Here is an 18,682-nt window from a genome sequence, read left to right as displayed (position 1 = left end):
TTTGGAATGTGCAGAGCGGGATCGGATCCGGACTCCGGGTTGCGATCCGCTCCGGAAACTGCGCAGTACCGGAAGCCGGGGGACGGCGCCGGGGCACGGCGGGACTTGTAGTCCGCGGGCGGGCGCGGGGGGCGCAGGCGAGACCCTGGCGCGGCTGGGGGTCCTGCGGGTGGGACTGCGGGGCGCGGGCGGCGTGGACGGGGCAGCGGGCGCGCGCGGGGCTGGTCTGGCCGGAGGGAATTCCGCGCGCGGGCCCCCTCCCACGTGGCACGGCCCTGCCGCCCACGCGCGCGGGCAGCTCCCTCTCCACCTCTCCTCGGACGCGTTTCTTGCGGAGTTGGGGAGTGGTGGCGGTAGGTGGGTCGAGTTTTTCTCTAGAACAGGCCTGGGACTTGCCCCCACTCACGGTGACCTCTGGATTTGGCCGGCGGGGCCCTGGGACACGAGCTCTGTGCCCGCGAGGGGCCGGGAGGGGAATCTGGCCTGGCGGGCTCCGCCACGCGACGGGTGAGCACCGGGCCAGCCGCGGACCTGGCTCTCCATTCTTCCCCGGGGGCCTGTGTGGCCTCTCTTGACCCCCTCCACCAAGTGTGTGTGCCATCGCAAAACGTGAGACGGAGAAGGGACACACTTTTCACTTTAGTCCTGGCCGCCCACATTCAGAGAGGCCGACTGTCTTGTTCATTGCTGCCTGGCAAAAACCTACATTCATAAAGAGAAGTGATGAACCGGGGAAAATGATCTTAAATTGATGCCACAAAAGGGCTCGTTTCCCTCATGTATGTGAAACTCTTGTGAACCAATAAAAATATATATGTATATAGAAAAATGAGCAAAGTATATGGATGGACAGTTCTTAGGAAATTCAATGGTTCTTAAGCATATGAGAAGCTATTCAACTATGTTGTAATAAGAGAAAAAACAAAGTCGCAGTGAGATCATTTTTATTAGATTAGCGAAGATTTTTTAAGACGTTTAATAGCCTGGACAACATAGCCAGACCTTGTCTCTAAAAAACTTAGCTGGGCTCAGTGGCACGTGCCTGTAGTCTCAGCTACTCAGGAGGCTGAGGAAGGAGGGTCACTTGAGTCCCACAGTTTGAGGCTGCAGTGAGCTGTGATGGTGCCACTGCACTCCAGCCTGGGCAACAGAGTGAGACCCTGTCTCAAAAAAAAAAAAAAGAAAAAAGTTTAAGAGCGTAATTTTGAAGAAACTAGAGAAACAATCTCCTTTACTGGTAGGAGAATGCATTAGCATAGCTTCCATTCAGATATTTGTGGATGTCCATAAAAATTCTACATGCACATAGCCTTTGACTCACATGCAGGAATGATGCCAGAGACGGACTCGCTTGTATGAATGGCATATGTGATCATCACATTTGCTTACATACTACATGCCATCCCATGGGAAGTGTTAGATGCACCTGGGCACATCCATAGGATGCAACGCCGGGCAGCCGGAGACAGATAGGCAAGTGTTGCTCTGTGAAGGCTGGTTTCTCTGCCTGGCCCAGCATTCTACAGTGGCTTCCATGTTGCACTATAGTAGGCCATCCCATGGCCCCCCAGACCTTTCTGGAGCATCCCCAGTGTCCACCGTCTCCCTGCTTGTCCCCACCCGGGACTTCACGCCTCCCTCCAGCCTCCTGTCCCTGAAGCCTGTTCCCAAGGCCTTCCGTACTCTATCTTCAAACACTTCCCAGGTTTTCCACAACCTTCTCTGTATTCAGGTCTCTGCCCAACCCCACTCCCACCACCACCACTACAGCTAATGGACATTCCCTCTATACACGCACCTCCAGTGACATCACTCACAGTTCCAAAATGGCCAGACGACTGGTTCTCTGGGCCTCAGGACATGAAATAGTCCTCGGCATATGTGAATAAAAGGTTGTTTACACTAAAGAAGTGACAGGTCCACAGCAAGTGCGAATAACTGAAAGTAAACCAAAGACTTCAACCTCCCCCAAGCCATTTCTCCTATTACTACATACAGCCCCACGGCTGGAATTCACTTACACAACAATCGTCATATCTCGTCTTCAAGAAGATTGTCAACGTGTCCACTATAATCCTTCAGTACAGTCTAGAAATAATACCTCTTAAGGCAGATTCATCTCCAGAATTTTAGAGGAAAAAAAAAGTTTTAAAGTGTCAAATTTTCATTATTAACAAATAATGCAATATACAACTTTGAATAATGGGCAGAAAGAAAAAAACAACTATAAAGGTGGTTATTGAGGAAAATGGAAAATTTGAACATGAACGGCGATACCGGATAATAGTATTGGATCAATGTTAAATTTCCCAAGGGTGATCATTGTATTGAAAGTATGATAGCCGGTGCCATTCGTTGTTCTCAGCAAATCGTTCTGAAGGATTTACGGTGAAATATGATATCTGCAAACATGATAGAGACTGAGAGAGAGCAGATGTGGCAACATTGGTGACTCTAGGTGAAGGCCATATGGGTTATTCTGTAGGTTTGAAATAAAAAAAAAATGAGTTGAAAATTTAAAAAACAACAGACAAGAGCTTCCATGGCTATCAGTGAATTTCCTTGTGAACACTTAATTCTTCCTGAAAGATACTAGATGGGATTAAGATGTAATTAATCACTGAGGGCTACGCCCACTGTCCTGTGGACCGCCTGCCTGCCTTAGATCAGTACTTTTCCAATTAGCATGTCTCCTTGGCTCTGGTTTTGTTATAATTTAAATACAAACCTATTCCTGTGCAAAGCATGATAGACATCCTTAATCACCTCTCCAGCCACCTCCAGCTTTTAAGGAAAAAAAAATTGGCTAATTTTTCTCATAAAGAGGGAAGTCTGATCATCAGCAAATAAGTTAATTCCTACTAAATATGAAACATTGACTCTCACTTCATGTTATTCTCACCCAAAACAGGCAGCATTAAAGTTCAAAAAAGACCATATATCCTTGGAGAGTAACTGCTGACCTTATTCACTGGCAGTGGGCCTTATAGCACAGTGAATGACCAGGTTAGAGACATGCTTCACATTTGCTTACATACCCACAAATTAGGGGATGATATATCTGGACTATTTAGTAGACCTTTATCATAGGAGTATGTAGATTTTCCATGGAATGCTGTTGTGTGACTTGAATTTTAGTCTTGGCCCTGCCTCTGACTTCCTCAGTGATTTATCCTGGTTCCAGGGAAGGAGACCAGCGTTTTCCTCATGCCAGTCTTTGGTGGTTTTTAAACATTTGTTTAACTCAACAAATGAAATGTATCATATGCCTGACACCGCTACACCAGTTTTTTTACACATAAAATTGTTAAAAATTTTTGGCCAGGTGTGGTGGCTCACGCCTGTAATCCCAGCACTTTGGGAGGCCAAGGCTGGTGGATCACTTGAGGTCAGGAGTTTGAGACCAGCCTGGCCAACGTGGTGAAACTCTGTCTCTACTAAAAATACAAAAATTAGCTGGGCATGGTGGCGGGCGCCTGTAATCCCAGCTACTCGGGAGGCTGAGGCAGGAGAATTGCTTGAACCTGGGAGGCGGAGGTTGCAGTGAGCCAAGATCACGCCATTACACTCCAGCCTGGATGACGAGAGCGAGACTCCTTCTCAAAACAAAACAAAACAAAACAAAAAAACATATAGGACCGTAGTCCTTAATCTCTCCAATTGACGCAAGCAGAGCCAGAGACTCACGGCTGTGAGCAGAGGTTCTCCAGGCAAACAGCCAGCACTCAAATTCTGGTCTAGCCAGCTGTCAGCTTGGGCAAGTTACTTAACCTCTCTGTGCCTCAGTTTCTTAACCTGTAAAGCTGAAATAGATCATGCCCCATGGAGTTGTTTCAGAGAGTATATGAGTCACTACATATAAAACTATTTGAAAAATTCTTGGCACATAGTGAGTGTGCAATTATTATTAGCTATTGTTGTGATCTCAAGTCTTTCTCTAACTTTATTTTATTTATTTTATTGAGATGGAGTCTCACTCTGTTGCCCAGGCTGGAGTGCAGTGGCGTGATCTCAGCTCACTGCAACCTCCGCCTCCCAGGTTCAAGCGATTCTCCTGCCTCAGCCTCCCAAGTAGCTGGGATTACAGGCATGCGCCACCACGCCCAGCTAATTTTTGTATTTTTGGTAGAGACAGAGTTTCACCGTGTTGGCCAGGCTGGTCTTGAACTCCTGACTGCAGGTGATCTGCCTGCCTTGGCCTCCCAAAGTGCTGGAATTACAGGCATGGGCCACCGCGCCTGGCCTATTATATAAAAGCTATGCTTCCTACTGAGCTAGACTATAAATTAATACATCCCCTGGGCTTAGTCCAATGCTTCACCTGGTACAGCAATGATGATCACCAGCTGATAACCCTTCTATTAAGGCGCCCAAGGTACCTGCACATCCAACTTTATAAATACCAATGACATTAATATCGATCTATAAATACATAGGCAACTAGTTTTGAATGCCTGTTACAGCAGGGTGTGACTTGCAGTTTCCACTGTGGACAGTCGCAGTGTGGAGCTGGGGAAGGCCAGTGGAGGAAAGCTGATGTTTCTAGGTCATCATTGAGAAGGGGGGCCTGGCCTCGGCAGCTTTCTCTCTAGGGGGATCACTGTGCTATGTCAGCCATCCTGGTGTCTAGCCCCCTTTGGTGAGCGATCTGCATTTTAAAAATAAACTTTATTGACATATACACACATCACGCTGTCTTGTAGGGGTGCTGAGATCAAAACAGCATGTGGTCATCCGCTCCAGTGTCCTGCTCAGTCCCCAGCACCGGGTCCTGGGTGATGGGGGGTGAGGTGGGTGGAAGCAAAGCTGCTGTCTGTGCTCACATAAGGGTCATCAGCTGACCTTTGTCCTTGCTCTGCTAGGTGGGCAGTGACTGTACGAAGCCCTGGAGGATACAGGAAATGAGAACAATGCAGGACAGTGAAGCCCGAGAGCCGGCCTGAACCATGCCACTGCAAGCATGCCGATTCCGCAGCCTGCATAGAAGCTCCTTCGTGGGGAAGGCAGGGCTTGAGTTGGGTTAGACCATTGGAAGAGTGAGTGTGAACTGCTGGGCACAAGGATGCACACTCCAGAATGACCGAGGGTGGTTGAGTTGGATTAATTTGGGCAGTGGAGATGCATTGGCAAACACAGTGCTTACCTGGAGGTCACCAGCTTAGGAAAGTTGGTAAATTAGGACAAGCTTGGCCTCCAGCAACTCAATCCAGCCTCCTCCTGGAGCATCAGCACAAAGTGGGTCCCACTGGCCACACAGAGGAAGCAACAGTTCAATCACTGGGTCCTGAACCACTTCTAACTCCAAACAAGAGGCACTGCCATCACCACCTCGCGGTGCCCAGGAAATGGAGCAGAAGACCTGGAACTCAGCTGGGAAGCATCAGGCTCCCTCGAAGGGTCTACACTGTGTCTAGCGAGCGGGCGGGACAGCTGAGAGGAGGGGTGGGCAGTGTTGGGGCAGGAGGCTGGGCCTGTCCAGTAGCTTTCTCCAGGACATCAGCTCTCCACTTGCTCTGCTGTCTGGGCACCGCAGGGGGAATGAAGACTGAGGGAGACCACGGGAACTGATGACTAGAAAGAAGGCAAGATGCCTGCATGGGGCCCGCAGGACACGTCTGTGACCCGACTCGACCGCCTCCATCCCAGAACCACCGTGAGCCCCAGCCAAGTGCAGATGCCGTTCCACCTGTGGCTGAGCCAGGTACCTGTCCCCCTCTGCATGCACCCGCGCCACCCACTGGGGTGGGGAATGGACCGTGAAGTCCAAGGATGGGTGAATGCTTCCCCTGACCCCAGGTGAAGAGAGCTCCTCAGAAGGTTCCTGTGGATGGCATGGGGACATGGCTGCCCTTCACAGATGGACCACTGGACACGCACCCTCATGTGGGCTTCACCCCTCCCGTTCTGCTCCCTCGGCCGGACCTTGGCACTCTGTTGGCACTTCCTGAGTATGTCACCCTCAGGCCACCGCATGCTGGGCTCTGCTGCTGGGGGAGTCCAGGCCAACAGTCTCTGACATGTAGCATCCACAATTCACCCTGACCCAAGGGTCACTGGAAATTTTTTTTTTTTGAGACAGAGTCTCACTCTGTCGCCCAGGCTGCAGTACAATGGTGTAATCTTGGCTCACTGCAGCCTCCGCCTCCCAGGTTCAAGCAATTCTCCTGCCTCAGCCTCCCAAGTAGCTGGGATTACAGGCAAGTGCCACCATGCTTGGCTAGTTTTTGTATTTTTAGTAGAGACAGGGTTTTACCATGTTGGCCAGGCTAGTCTCGAACTCCTGACCTCAGATGATCCACCCACCTCGGCCTCCCAAAGTGCTAGGATTACAGGCGTGAGCCACCGTGCCCAGTCCCCTGGAAATACTTTCTATAGTTAATGATTTTAGCCTCAGGCCTAGAAAGGACACTAAACAACTTAAAATCATGTAAGCACGTTAGGAAAGTCCTCTGCAAAGAACAAAGCAAGGACTAAGCAAGCACAAGGCGATGTCCACCTCTTCTTTTACTTTTATTTTTAAATTTTCATTTATTTATTTGAGACGGAATCTTGCTCTGTCGCCCAGGCTGGAGTGCAGTGGCACGATGGCGCAATCTTGGCTCACTACAACCTCTGCCTCCTGGGTTCAAGCTATTCTCCTGCCTCAGCCTCCCAAGTAGCTGGGACTACAGGCATGCACCACCACTAATACTGATTTTTGTATTTTTAGTAGAGATTGGGTTTCACCATGTTGGCCAGGCTGGTCTCGAACTCCTGACCTCAAGTGATCCCTTACCTCAGGCTCCCAAAGTGCTGAGATTATAGGCACGAGCCACCGTGCCCGGCCTGCCTCTTCTTTTACGTTAATTGGCTGTGATGGTCACTTGCAGTGACCTGATGAAAGGGGCACTCAGAGAAGACCCTGGGACTTCCAGGACAGAACAGGACTCAGGAAAAACAACTCAGTGTAGTGTTCTGTGTGCACATTTATTTCTTTCAAAGATTGTTTGTGTTCCAGCCACATCTTCTCCAAAGGAACCCACCCAATCCCGTGTGCAGGCTCGGTGCAGGGCTGTCTTCGGTGTTTAAAGTGCTACTGAGGAATACGATCATTGTCACGTAAGTTCATCACCGCACTCCAGCGTCAGGCCAAACCTTTCCGTGGACCTGGAAAACCTGCCATTTTCTTCTCTTTTTACAATGCAGTTTCAACATAACATTGATAGAGTAAACAACAAACCACAAGCCTAAACGATGAATGGTGCACTACTGCCCAGCTGCCGAGAGAACGGGGCAGTGTACTGTGTTTCGAATGCAAACGGTCATGGACCCAAGGTAACCTGAGTTTGCTCTGCAGGATTCCGCGGGGGCCTTGCCCTGTGCAGGCTGCTTTGGTCTTCGTGTCTAGGCCGGTTTGGGGCAGTGGGGAGAGGGCCTGGCAGCAGGGTTTATGCCAGCCCCGAGGTCTGTTTTCCATCGGACAGAGATACATGTCCTGACTTCCACCATCCACCAATTTGTCCTCTGAAGTTTCCAGATCAAGAGCCGTGAGACTATTACCCAGGAAACACCTGTCTTCGGCGGCCAGCAGTGTAAATTAATCTTTCCCTCTCTGCTCAAAGCAACTTTGCAACTCTCGTCTATAGAGGTGGCCAGTAAAACCCAAGCAGAAATCTAAATGGGCACCAAGTGGCCACTGAGTGGCGACTGGTGGAGTAGCAGTCGGTCCTAAGGGATCAGGGCTGGTTTTGAACTCAGACTTGAAACTTGACTAAAATAAAGTGCTCTGTCAAAACTCTCACAGCAGGTTTTCAGCTGGAACAAGGAGATGGCTACTTTTGTTATTGCTACAATAACACACACGTGTGTGCAAACACACATACCACACACACACACACTTAAAGCTCCATTTCACTCCTCCACAAAGAACAGAGGCACCTCCTTAAACAAAGCAAACGGGGAAGGGTTGCAAGCTCATTAAAACCAACATGAGCACCCAGTTCCAGAGACACAGACACAATTAATCTTAGTGTTCATGAGGAATCGCTTTTAAAACACCACTGGGCAAAACTTTCATCCAGACAAAAGCCAAACACAAAAGCCCTCAAGCCGCAAAAGCCTGTAGAAGAGGTGAGGCGATAAAGGTGATTTACACATCAGTATGTTTAGCATTTGGTGGATAATCTTAATTTATCTTTAACCTTCACAACATTTACTTTGTCATAAATACCCTACACCATGAAAAACAAACCTGTATAAAACAGCTTGGAAAAGAAACATTCACAGTATCAGTACAGCTCATTTCTCACGGTGCTACCCTGAAGCTAGCCTACGTGTTTCCTTTGCCTTTGCTTCATAAACTCCCTCCCACATCGGTGTTTTCTGTAACTTCAGAAAAGGCCATTGGATGGAGACAACGTGAGCGTGTCCACAGGAAGCAGAGCCTTAGACCTCAGTATTCAACAGTAAGCAGTGCTCATGGGATTCATCTGGAAATGGAATAGTTAAAAACTTTTTTTTTTTTTTTGAGAGCAAGAAGGCTTAATATAAAATTCTGGGGCCAGCCTGGTGGCTCATGCCTGTAATCCCAGCACGTTGGGAGGCCGAGGTGGGTGGATCCCCTGAGGTCAGGAGTTCGAGACAAGCCTGACCAACATGGTGAAATTCCATCTCTACTAAATACAAATAAATTAGCCAAGTGTGGTGGCGTGTGCCTGTAATCCCAGCTACTTGGGAGGCTGAGGCAGGAGAATCGCTGGAACCCAGGAGGTGGAGGTTGCAGTAAGCTGCCATTGCACTCCAGCCTGGGCAACAGAGTGAAACTCCATCTCGAAAAAAAAAAATTTTTAAATAAAAAAAAAAACTTCTGATATCCTTGCCCTTGAATAGAGTACACCTGAATTCTAAAGTCAAATAAAAAAGATTAAAAACTTCTCATCAGTGTCTGAAATTCTGACACATAATATCCTCTTGGAATTCTTAAATATGTCTCAGGCTCTTTTTACCACATGGCCAAGTAAAACTTCAAGTAAAACATTAAAGTGAACATCTGTCCCATCTGTCCCAGAAGACTAGCAGTGATGCCTGACTTTGGGGACAGAAACTTGGTGGTATTCACGCATTTTGAAACTCCAGGTGCTTTTTTACAATGATTAAAACTGGAATATAATTTTTAAAAACAAAGCAGGTTGGAAAAGTCATTTTAAAGTCACTTGATAACTCCTGGAACACCTAAGAAGTTTGTAATGCGCATTTTAAAGTGAAATTCCTAATGTCGTTTTCTAATCTCTCCCTCTAAAAAAGAAGAAAAAAAATCCTATAATTTTGGTTTTTATACAGGTTTTTACTAAAAAAGAAAAAAATCCTATAATTTTGGTTTTTATACAGGTTTTTACTAAAAAAAAAAATCCTATAATTTTGGTTTTTATATAGATTTTTACTAAAAAAAGAAAAAAATCCTATAATTTTAGTTTTTATATAGGTTTTTACTAAAAAAAGAAAAAATCCTATAATTTTGGTTTTTATATAGGTTTTTACTCACCAGTGGCTCTATTACCCCTGAAATATTGAATGTTTAAGGATTAACAAAAGAGCCTACGGAAGGAAGCTTGCCCATTTCCATCTCCATGACAGAAGCCAAGCTTTCATAACAGCCTTTTACATGTCTTTGGAGAAAAGTGAATCATATTAAACTGTCAAAAACACTTCACCCCAATGATGACTGCTCTTTGACCAGCATGTCTACTGGAAGTGGCACATTCAGAAGTGAAATCTGTGAATGAACTGAAATAGAAAGGCAACTGATGAGGAAAGCGACTGGAATGATACTTAGGGATATTCAAATGGTGTGCTAGGTTTATCACGTTTTCCACCAAAACAAACCCAAACAAGGGCACCCCAACCTGTGTCCAAGAGGACTGTTCACAGCAAAATTCTGAAGTGCTCATAGAAGGAATGTCCTGCAAGTTTGGCCCATTTGTTATTAAGCTTCCATTCCTAAGACTGACACCTGAGACACAAAATAATTTCCTCTGTTGCCCTAAAAGGACTTTGTTTTGGCTACTGGCAGCATTTGGCAAAATCCATGTATGTGTTTGGTTACTGTGTTCTACGAGCGGTCACGTATGGCTCCTGACTTCATCTGCCAGGCCTGCTGTGCTCTTGTTTAGCAAGTATGACAGGCAGGAAAAACAAAAACCTGGATGTCAACTGCTCCACTAACATTATTAGAGCTTTTAACGTGATAGAGAAAAATGTAAAAACCATGTGAGAATATATATCTCTTCCACTTGCAAGTAGCCTCAAAGTAAACTTAGAAAAGTGTTCTGCATACTATGCATAGGATATAGTTAGTGTTCAAGTTCTATGGCTAATATCAAAGGTAGATGACTTCCCACATCTGTCGTAGCGTCTCCATTCCTATCAAAATTTCTCTATTCATCCAAAATCCTGCCTATGTTCCACTTCCCTGTACTCAGGGCCAGCTGCATTTTTTATTCCGAGCAGCAGATGAAGAGAGGTGACCCAACCTTTCCATTCACAGTGACAGCACAGGGGGGGTACCTCCTTTTTGTGACATGGTCCAGGCATGGACCCAAAACAACACTTGTTAGTGTAGAATAGGTAAACTGAGTCCCTCAAACCTGCCCTCCACAATCTATTAGAGTATATTATTTCACTTATAATGTTAATCTCCTTCTAATATTGAACCCTAACCCTTAGCTTTGAGCACAGCCCAAGCTTTGCGGCTGTCGAGTCTCATTTGGCATCTGGTGGCAAGTTGGGCTTTTTCGTCCTCTCTGGGGGAAGCCTCCTGGCTGCAGACTCAGATTTTGTTTTCCCTTTAAATGACGAGATGGTTGGAAGAAACCCAGCAAGACAAGCGGGGCATCTGGACATCTGGCGGACACACTGGCTGCGTCCTGGTGAGGGTAGTTAACGCGGGTGCACGTCTTCTGGCTTGGAGGTGATGACCTCAGGCCCTACGTGCAGGGCTCCACGGGGGCACCGTTCATGGTGTTCTTGTTTCTGTGCCTGGAGAGCAGCTTCTTGTTCAGGATCCTGGTGAGGGTGATGCCTTTCCTCCGGGAACCCTCTGGGTGCTCGAGGAACACAAGGTCATTGTGTGACTGACTCATGCCCGGGTCTTTCTGTTGATGCCGCCGGCGGAAGAACAGCTTTGCGCCTTTCCTTAGAATTCCTCCTGGAAGAGGGAAGCACAGGGGCTGGTCAAGTGGGCAGGGAATGAGGGGCTGAATGACTGGTCCAATGGGACAAAGGGAAAAGGAGGCCTGAATGCCTCTAACGAAGGGCTGTTTACTACTTCAATGTGCTGTCACTATCGGCATGAGAAAAACAACAGGAATCTGGCTTGTACAAAACGAGAGTTTTCAAGATGAAATGGAAAGGAGATTATAACAATAGACGCAGTAAGCCTGGACTATCGCTTGGTATCCCTTTCCAAGGACGATATTTATATTCCTGATTTTTTTTTTTTTTTTTTTTTTGAGACAGAGTCTTGCTGTCTGTCGCCCAGGCTGGAGTGCAGTGGCGCGATCTGGGCTCACTGCAACCTCCACCTCCAGGTTCAAGTGATTCTCCTGCCTCAGCCTCCCGAGTAGCTGGGATTACAGGTGCACGCCACCATGCCTAGCTAATGTTTTTATATTTCTAGTAGAGACAGGGTTTCACCATGTTGGTCAGGCTGGTCTCGAACTCCTGACCTCAGGTGATCCACCCCTCCCTCAGCCTCCCAAAGTGCTGGGAGCTGGGATTACAGGCATGAGCCACCACACCTGGCTTATATCCCTGATTTTCTATCAGACCAAATGGAGGCAGACAGCTATTGCCTTGGTTGGGATACCTGGGTCCCCTCTGTGCCACCCACTTCCCCTCATTAGGAAGGGTATAGGTGGCAAAGCAGTACTGTGTCCCAGAAAGGATGGTCACACTCATAAAACCCAATTAAGACCTTGAGAACAATGGTATTCACTTTCTTAGGAATGTTAAATAATATTTGCTATTTTGGGAATAAGATTTTATTAAAAAATAATTCCAGATCCTATCATATTAGGCTATACCATCTGAAGTTTGTTACTTGGGCATATTTGGCCTACAAAACCTCAATTTTGTGTGGTTCGATCTATCTGCTTACAGATAGATACAGATCTCTATATACAAATATTTACCTGGAGATAGATATCCATCAGGTAGTAGAATATGGAATAGAAAAAAATTAGCAGCAGCAGCAACAATAATTTCAACAGCAATGATTCCTTAAAGATCAAGTACAAGCTAATGTAGTGGGTGCATGAGCCCACTAATTTGCTTTTTCACAAATTAGTTTAACATCCTATTAACCAAGGCTGGCAAGGTCGAGGGAGTAAGCATTTCAGGCCAGCCTGTGAAATTCATTACCACTGGCATGTAGGTGGTAATGACTTTGAAAGAAGACAGGTCTGATCATCATGAAGAGGAGCTTTATACTTAATGTGATAATTTATTCCCTTTGGGATAGGCATATCCAATAAACATTTCAATAGCCATGACATATGCAAATCGCCACCCATGTTGAGGAGGTTAAAGGAGAGGATGAAGAATATCAATTCCCTCTTCTAAATGAAATGCACACCAACAATTGTGTTATCTGAGGGCAGTTGGAGAAACCTGACCTAGACCTGCCTATGAATCTTTGTATAATCAAAGCCTACTATGGGGAAAGAAGTATGTGCCCCTGAGCCTGACTTTAAGCATGAACTACTGTGTCCCATCTGCTCTGCCCAGCTTACAGGACAGAAACTGAGAAGATGAAGGGCCCCAATGGACTGAATTTAATTTGATCAAAGCGGCCATAATTTTTTAAAAACTTGACCCTCTCAACACAACCAAATCACTTTTTATGATGTATCATTTGGACATTTTTTACAGTGATCTAAAGTTAGGAGCCTGTGTGCAGGGGCTTCAGGGACTGCTGGAAAAAGAATGAAAAAGGTGGGTAAGTAGTATCAACGTGTAAATGACGTCCCTGTTGTCTGCAGGCCTAATGGTACACCTGTGGGACATCAGTGTCAGTTCCTGGAGTGATTCACGTCCCTGAAAAATGCAGCACATCGTGAAAAACCAGCCATCAGCAGGGTGTGTTCTGACGGCTGGATAATGACCCCCGACTGGACATGACTTTGGAGTTTGGCCAGTGGGGCAGATGCAGCAGTGCCGATGTGGCTAACTGCCTGGTGTATCAGAGGGCACCTGCTGGGGAAATGCCCTGGGCATGGCAATAGGGGCTCCCAGGCAGAGGAACCCCTAGCTATCAGGGGGCTCTGAGCTGACCAGGTGACCTGAGGCTGGGGGATGAGGGGGCCCTCAGTGGTGTTTCTGATCTATAGGCACCTGCACCTGCCTTGAAGCTCTGCTTTAGGCTGATCTTGGAGGCCCTGAAGGGCCTATGGACAAGGGCTCCCAGGTGTCACAGGGGAGAGGTACAAGGGTTCCCAGTGGAACAGGGGAGAGGCGCAAGGGCTTCCAGGTGTCACAGGGGAGAGGCGCAAGGGCTCCCAGGTGTCACAGGGGAGAGGTACAAGGGTTCCCAGTGGAACAGGGGAGAGGCGCAAGGGCTTCCAGTGGAACAGGGGAGAGGTACAAGGGCTCCCAGTGGAACAGGGGAGAGGAAGCGGTGGATCCATCAGCTTCACCTGGACTGCTCCAACGTCACCCCCTTCACTTCCAGGGGAAATGGAGGCCTAGCGGGAGGGAACGCCAACCCACCCCCCGGGTCAACCACAGACCCAAGGACTCAGAACCCCCAGCAGTGAGAGGTTCCCTCCTGCTCCATCTCCAAAGTCCATTTCATAGGTGTCCCTGCACTGAAGCTGGCCTGGGGTCTGGAGTCAGGCCTGAGGTATGAGCAGGGTCAATGTTATGGGCTGAACTTGGCTCCCCCACCCCCACCCAAATTCATATGTTACAGTCCTAATCCCCAGCGCTTCACAGAATGTGACCTTATTTGGAGATGGGGTCCTTGCAGAAGTCATCAACTTAAAATTAGATCATTGGGGTGGCCCGTGATCCAATATGCCTGCTGTCCTTATCAAAAGGGGAAATTTAGAAACAGACACACAGGGGAAGACATTGTGAAGGGTCACAGAAAGGACACCACGTGAAGATGGAAGCAGAGCACAGGGTGATGCTTCTACAAGTCAAGGAGCACCAAAGGTTGTCAGCAGCTGTCAGGAGCTAGAGAGGCAGGAGCAGGCTCTCCCACAGGGCCTCAGAAGGGGTGGCCCTGCTAGCAGCAGCATCTCAGACTTCCAGCCTCCAGAACAGGGAGCGAATCGGCTCCTGGTGTTGAAAACACCCAGTTTATGGTACTTTGATACAGCCCTGGGAGGGGAGGGGGCGCATTTGGCTTAAGGATCCAGGAATGTCCACCATGTCTTCCTGTTCAGTCCTTAGAACCCAGGCAGCCACGTGGAGGAGTGGAGGCGGAGAGGACAGTGGAGCAGCATCCCCAGCCCCGAGGCCTCTAAGGACAACAGGTGCGCAGGCCCTTCCTAGAGAATCTGGCATGATGGGGGTCCGGGGACACCGGGCATGAGCATTTTTCAAAAGATCCCAGGTCTTTCAAACATGCAGCTGGGGTTGTCCACTGCTAGCCCGGGTCCAGCCAAAATGTCGCTAGTGCTTAGAGCACCCGGAGGCCACAGCCAACAACACGGGAGCAGGCCAGGGCCGAGGACACAGGCACCGCACCTGCTTTCCTGTGTGCCGCTGCTCACGCTCCTTCACACTTCACTCTGGGGGCCTGCAGACCACAGGGCTGTGTGGGTAGAAGCTGACGCAGCCCACCCGCAGGGCCCGGCGCCACTGTCAGAGACGTGCGGTGTGCCTGGGTTAAGAGGGAAGTGGGGTGCGGAGACGGGCAAGGCACGGCTGTGTTCAAAAGACCTTAGAACAGGAATAGGAGCCGGGCACGGTGGCTCAGGCCTGTAATCCCAGCACTTTGGGAGGCTGAGGTTTGGAGAATCCCTTGAGCCCAGGAATTGGAGACTAGCCTAGGCAACATAGCAAAACCCCATCTCTATTTTTAAAATATAAAAAAATTAAACTTTTTTTTAAAAGAAATAAAATGGGATATGCACATTTTCAAGCAGTTGTTATAATTTATGCAAGTGAAATTGTACTACAAGTGCCTAAACCTGGGAGGCTGAGGCAAGTGTTTTGCTTGAGCACAAGAATTCGAGACTACAGTCAGCTATGATCTTGCCACTGTACTCCAGCCTGGGTAACAGAGCAAGACCCTGTCTCTCAAAATAAACTAAAACAATAAAAATAAAAACTGCCTAAAATTCGAATTCTTGGCATATTAAGACGAAATAGCAGGGATTGCAGCCTGCATGTAAAAAGATGGTAGACAAGAAAGATTTGCATAGCATGTTTGTTTTAACCCCACTACTGGCTCCAGTCTGTTGTCTGTCCATACCATGAGGGACTAACTTGTTTCAGTGGCAGATCCCTGCCCCAGGGAGCCCTATGCCTCTTCTTACACCCCACTGCGAGGGGCTGGTAACAAGGTTATTTTCTATTCTTCCATCTTCACTCACGCTCTCCAGAGCATGTCTGCTGTTTTGTTAAATTTCTTTTTTTTTGAGACGGGGTCTCGCTCTGTCGCCCAGGCTGGAGTGCAGTGGTGCTATCTCAGATCACTGCAACCTCTGCCTCCCAGGCTCAAGCGACTCTTCTGCCTCAGCCTCCCAAGCAGGTGGGATTACAGATGCACACCACTACGCCTGGCTAATTTTGTATTTTTAGTAGAGACAGGGTTTTACCATATTGGCCAGGCTGGTCTCGAACTCCTGACCTCGTGATCTGCCCGCCTCAGCCTCTCAAAGTGCTGGGATTACAGGTGTGAGCCACAGCTCCTGGCCTGTTTTGTTGAATTTCATAGTTCAACATCAATGCCAGAAACCAGATTATGGTCATATGTGCCTGTGTGCAAATCTTCTCGAAATCATTTGTGTGACTTGCACACTTTCCCCTAACCTGATAATTTGTCACAGCTTCTAGGGGGATGGCATCAACTTCTCGTACAGGGGACGCTCATGTGCGGGTGGCGACTGAGGTTTGCAGTTCCGTAGACCGGACCCTCAATTATATTCCCCAGCCGCCTCTGAGGAAGGAGGTCTGATCCCTACCATTTTTAGGGTTGCTTTTGGTCACTGTTTTCCTACCTATAGGATTTTAAGACAGATTCCTCAATTAGCTATTTATGTTTGCTAGACTCTGTAGGGACAAATGAGGAAGCTAAGGTTTGGAGAGGTGGCTGTCTGGGGTCGCACACTAATGCGGTGGGTGTGTGACACTGCACTTTCTGGCTCTGAAGTCCATGTTCCCAGGCCCTGCTCTTCCGTGCTGCTAAGGACGGCGTCTGAGAAGTGGCCAGCCAGGTGTCTGGAAAAATGGGCAAGTCTGTGGCCCCTGGGGAGGAGACTCTGGGGAGTGTGGATACATCAAAGCCCTTGGGGTCTCATGGAGCAAAGCCCCCTAATCCCGCAAGGATTGGGCGGGATTCCCAGAACGAGTTGCATCTCCAGAGAGGCATGCAGGGGGCGGGGGAGGAGGATTCCAGCCATGCAGACATCTCGGGCAGTGTGTGACTCGTCAGCCATCAAGGACCAGCATGCGGACAGAGGCCATTCCATTCCCTTTCTCAATAGCAATGGGAAAGCCCGTCTCGACTTGGAAGCAGATTGCTCACTATCACCTTTGGTGTAAACGATGCAGGGAGAACAGGGCCCCAGATTTGCCAGTGCACACTAAACAGCCGCCCCATGGTGGTTGTGAGGGTGGAGGCTGAGACGGGAGCACATTCTTGTCTGCTGGGCAGTAACCCCACATGGAATGTACCGGTCTGCCCACCTCTACGAGCAACGCCTGTGAGGTGTTGCTGTGTCAACTTGGCCGCAGCACCTGGAGATTCAACAGAACATGAACTGAGGTGCGGCTGGGAAGGCATTGTGTAGATGTGGTTAACAACTCCAGCCAGTGGACTTCAAGGAAAGGAGATTACCCTGGAGAATGGGGGTAGGCCTCATCCAATCAGCTGAAGGCCCTAAGAGCAAACACCGGTTTTCCAGGGAGGAGGAAATTCTGCCTCAAGACTGAAGCATCAGCGCTTGCCGGGGTCTCTGGCCTGCCGCCTGCCCTGCGGATTTCAGACCTGTCAATCCCATGAGTCGGTTCCTTAAATATGTAACCTATGGGTTCTGCTCCTCTGCAGGACCGTGACTGATCCAGTAACTGATGGTCTGGATCAAGCAGATCATCTGCTTGACTTTGAGCCTGCAGAATCTGTTGCCCTTTGCTGATAGTGAAGTTCACACTATGGGCAAGAATAGCCGGGGCCATGTTGATTTCATGAAGCCTGACTACTTGACTCCAGGCTACCTTCTCTACGCCAACAGCAAGAAGCAAGATTTAGACCTCATCCACAACCTTCAAGATTCCTGAAGATAATTTGGGGAGTGGTTATGTGAAATTTGAAGCAAGTAAGCAAGATTTTAAATGGGAGACAGGGAGAAGAAAAAAAAGTCTTTCCCTGGTTCTAACAAGGTTTAAAAAACAAATCACAAGAAGGCTGAAGTGTAAACAAATACATGAAAGAATTTAAACATAATTAATCTAAATTATAGCTCTAATGTCATAAATATTTCCAAATTTATTCCTATTTGTCTCTACAGAGTCTAACAGATATAAATAGCTAATTGAAGGATCTCTCTTAAAACCCAGCAGATAGGAAAAACAATGACCAGAAAAAAAAAAAAAATTGTCTTTGGCTTCCCAAGAACAGCATCGGATTTCAACTGGAACCACAGATGGTCCATTGATAGAAGCGACTACTTTTTAGCTCTGGAAGATGACAAAGGGAACCAGCCTCTTCCTGTGGGTGTCACAGCAAGGTCGCCTGGCCACATCAGGTACCAGAGCAAGCGCCCTCACCTGATAGGCGCTGTACAACCTCAGCCACAGCACTTTCAGGAGGAACATGGGCAACTAGCAACCTAGGAGGGTAAAGGCGGAGAGGGGAGGGAACACGAGGCAGGCAGGTCGGCTGGCTGCTGAGCTACGGGCTGCACTCCTAGGACGTCTACGTGTAAGTGAAAAAAATAAGACAAAAATAACTTACTGTGCAGGCAATTAATTCTGGTTGGCATAGCGATCCTCTTAAGTTAAAGGGAATGAGCATGAGATGAAGAGAAGAGGCAGAAAGAATTATGCAAGAGCAACGTCAGAGTGGACGTGGGTAAGGGTTCTGAGCCATCTACAGACACCACACGCACACAGGACGCCACTGTGCAGGATATTTGGCAAGGTTTCTTACTGTTCAAGTTTTTTTTCCCAAAACCTCCCTTGAAACTTTTGTTCTTATTTGTGGTAACATACCCATAATGTAACCCCTTAACCATCTCTACCTACACAGTTCAGTGGTGCCGAGTATATCCACAACCAACTTCACTGATCTTTTTTTAAACTAAAAGTAAATAAAAATTTGGGGAATACATTTCCTGTGCGGGCTGGTTTCCAACCAGCAGAACCTCAGGAGGATTCTAAATACACAGGCACTCTCAGAAACCGAATACAAACTCCTTAGCAGGACAGAAGATACAGGTGGTTCTTAAACCGAAATAAAAAAAAACAAGCTTTAGTT

The 18,682-nt window shown here is 47.9% G+C and overlaps 1 protein-coding gene across 1 annotated transcript in view; it reads right to left on the bottom strand.

Annotated features, from left to right (window-relative positions):
- Window positions 1–6,674: 6,674 nt before the first annotated feature.
- Window positions 6,675–18,682, bottom strand: part of C2CD2 (C2 calcium dependent domain containing 2) — a 69,056-nt gene continuing 57,048 nt past the window's right edge. The window contains exon 14 of the mRNA XM_032174677.2: window positions 6,675–11,182. Within this exon, the coding sequence (XP_032030568.1) occupies window positions 10,962–11,182 (221 nt within the window). The 3' untranslated portion in view covers window positions 6,675–10,961. The remainder of the gene's footprint in view (window positions 11,183–18,682) is intronic.

Source organism: Hylobates moloch, unplaced genomic scaffold (genome assembly GCF_009828535.3).
Source record: "Hylobates moloch isolate HMO894 unplaced genomic scaffold, HMol_V3 SCAFFOLD_14, whole genome shotgun sequence".
In the NCBI taxonomy this organism is placed as follows: domain Eukaryota; kingdom Metazoa; phylum Chordata; class Mammalia; order Primates; family Hylobatidae; genus Hylobates; species Hylobates moloch.
Note: the sequence above shows the minus strand (reverse complement) of the source record. Positions and strands in the feature narration are given on the sequence as shown.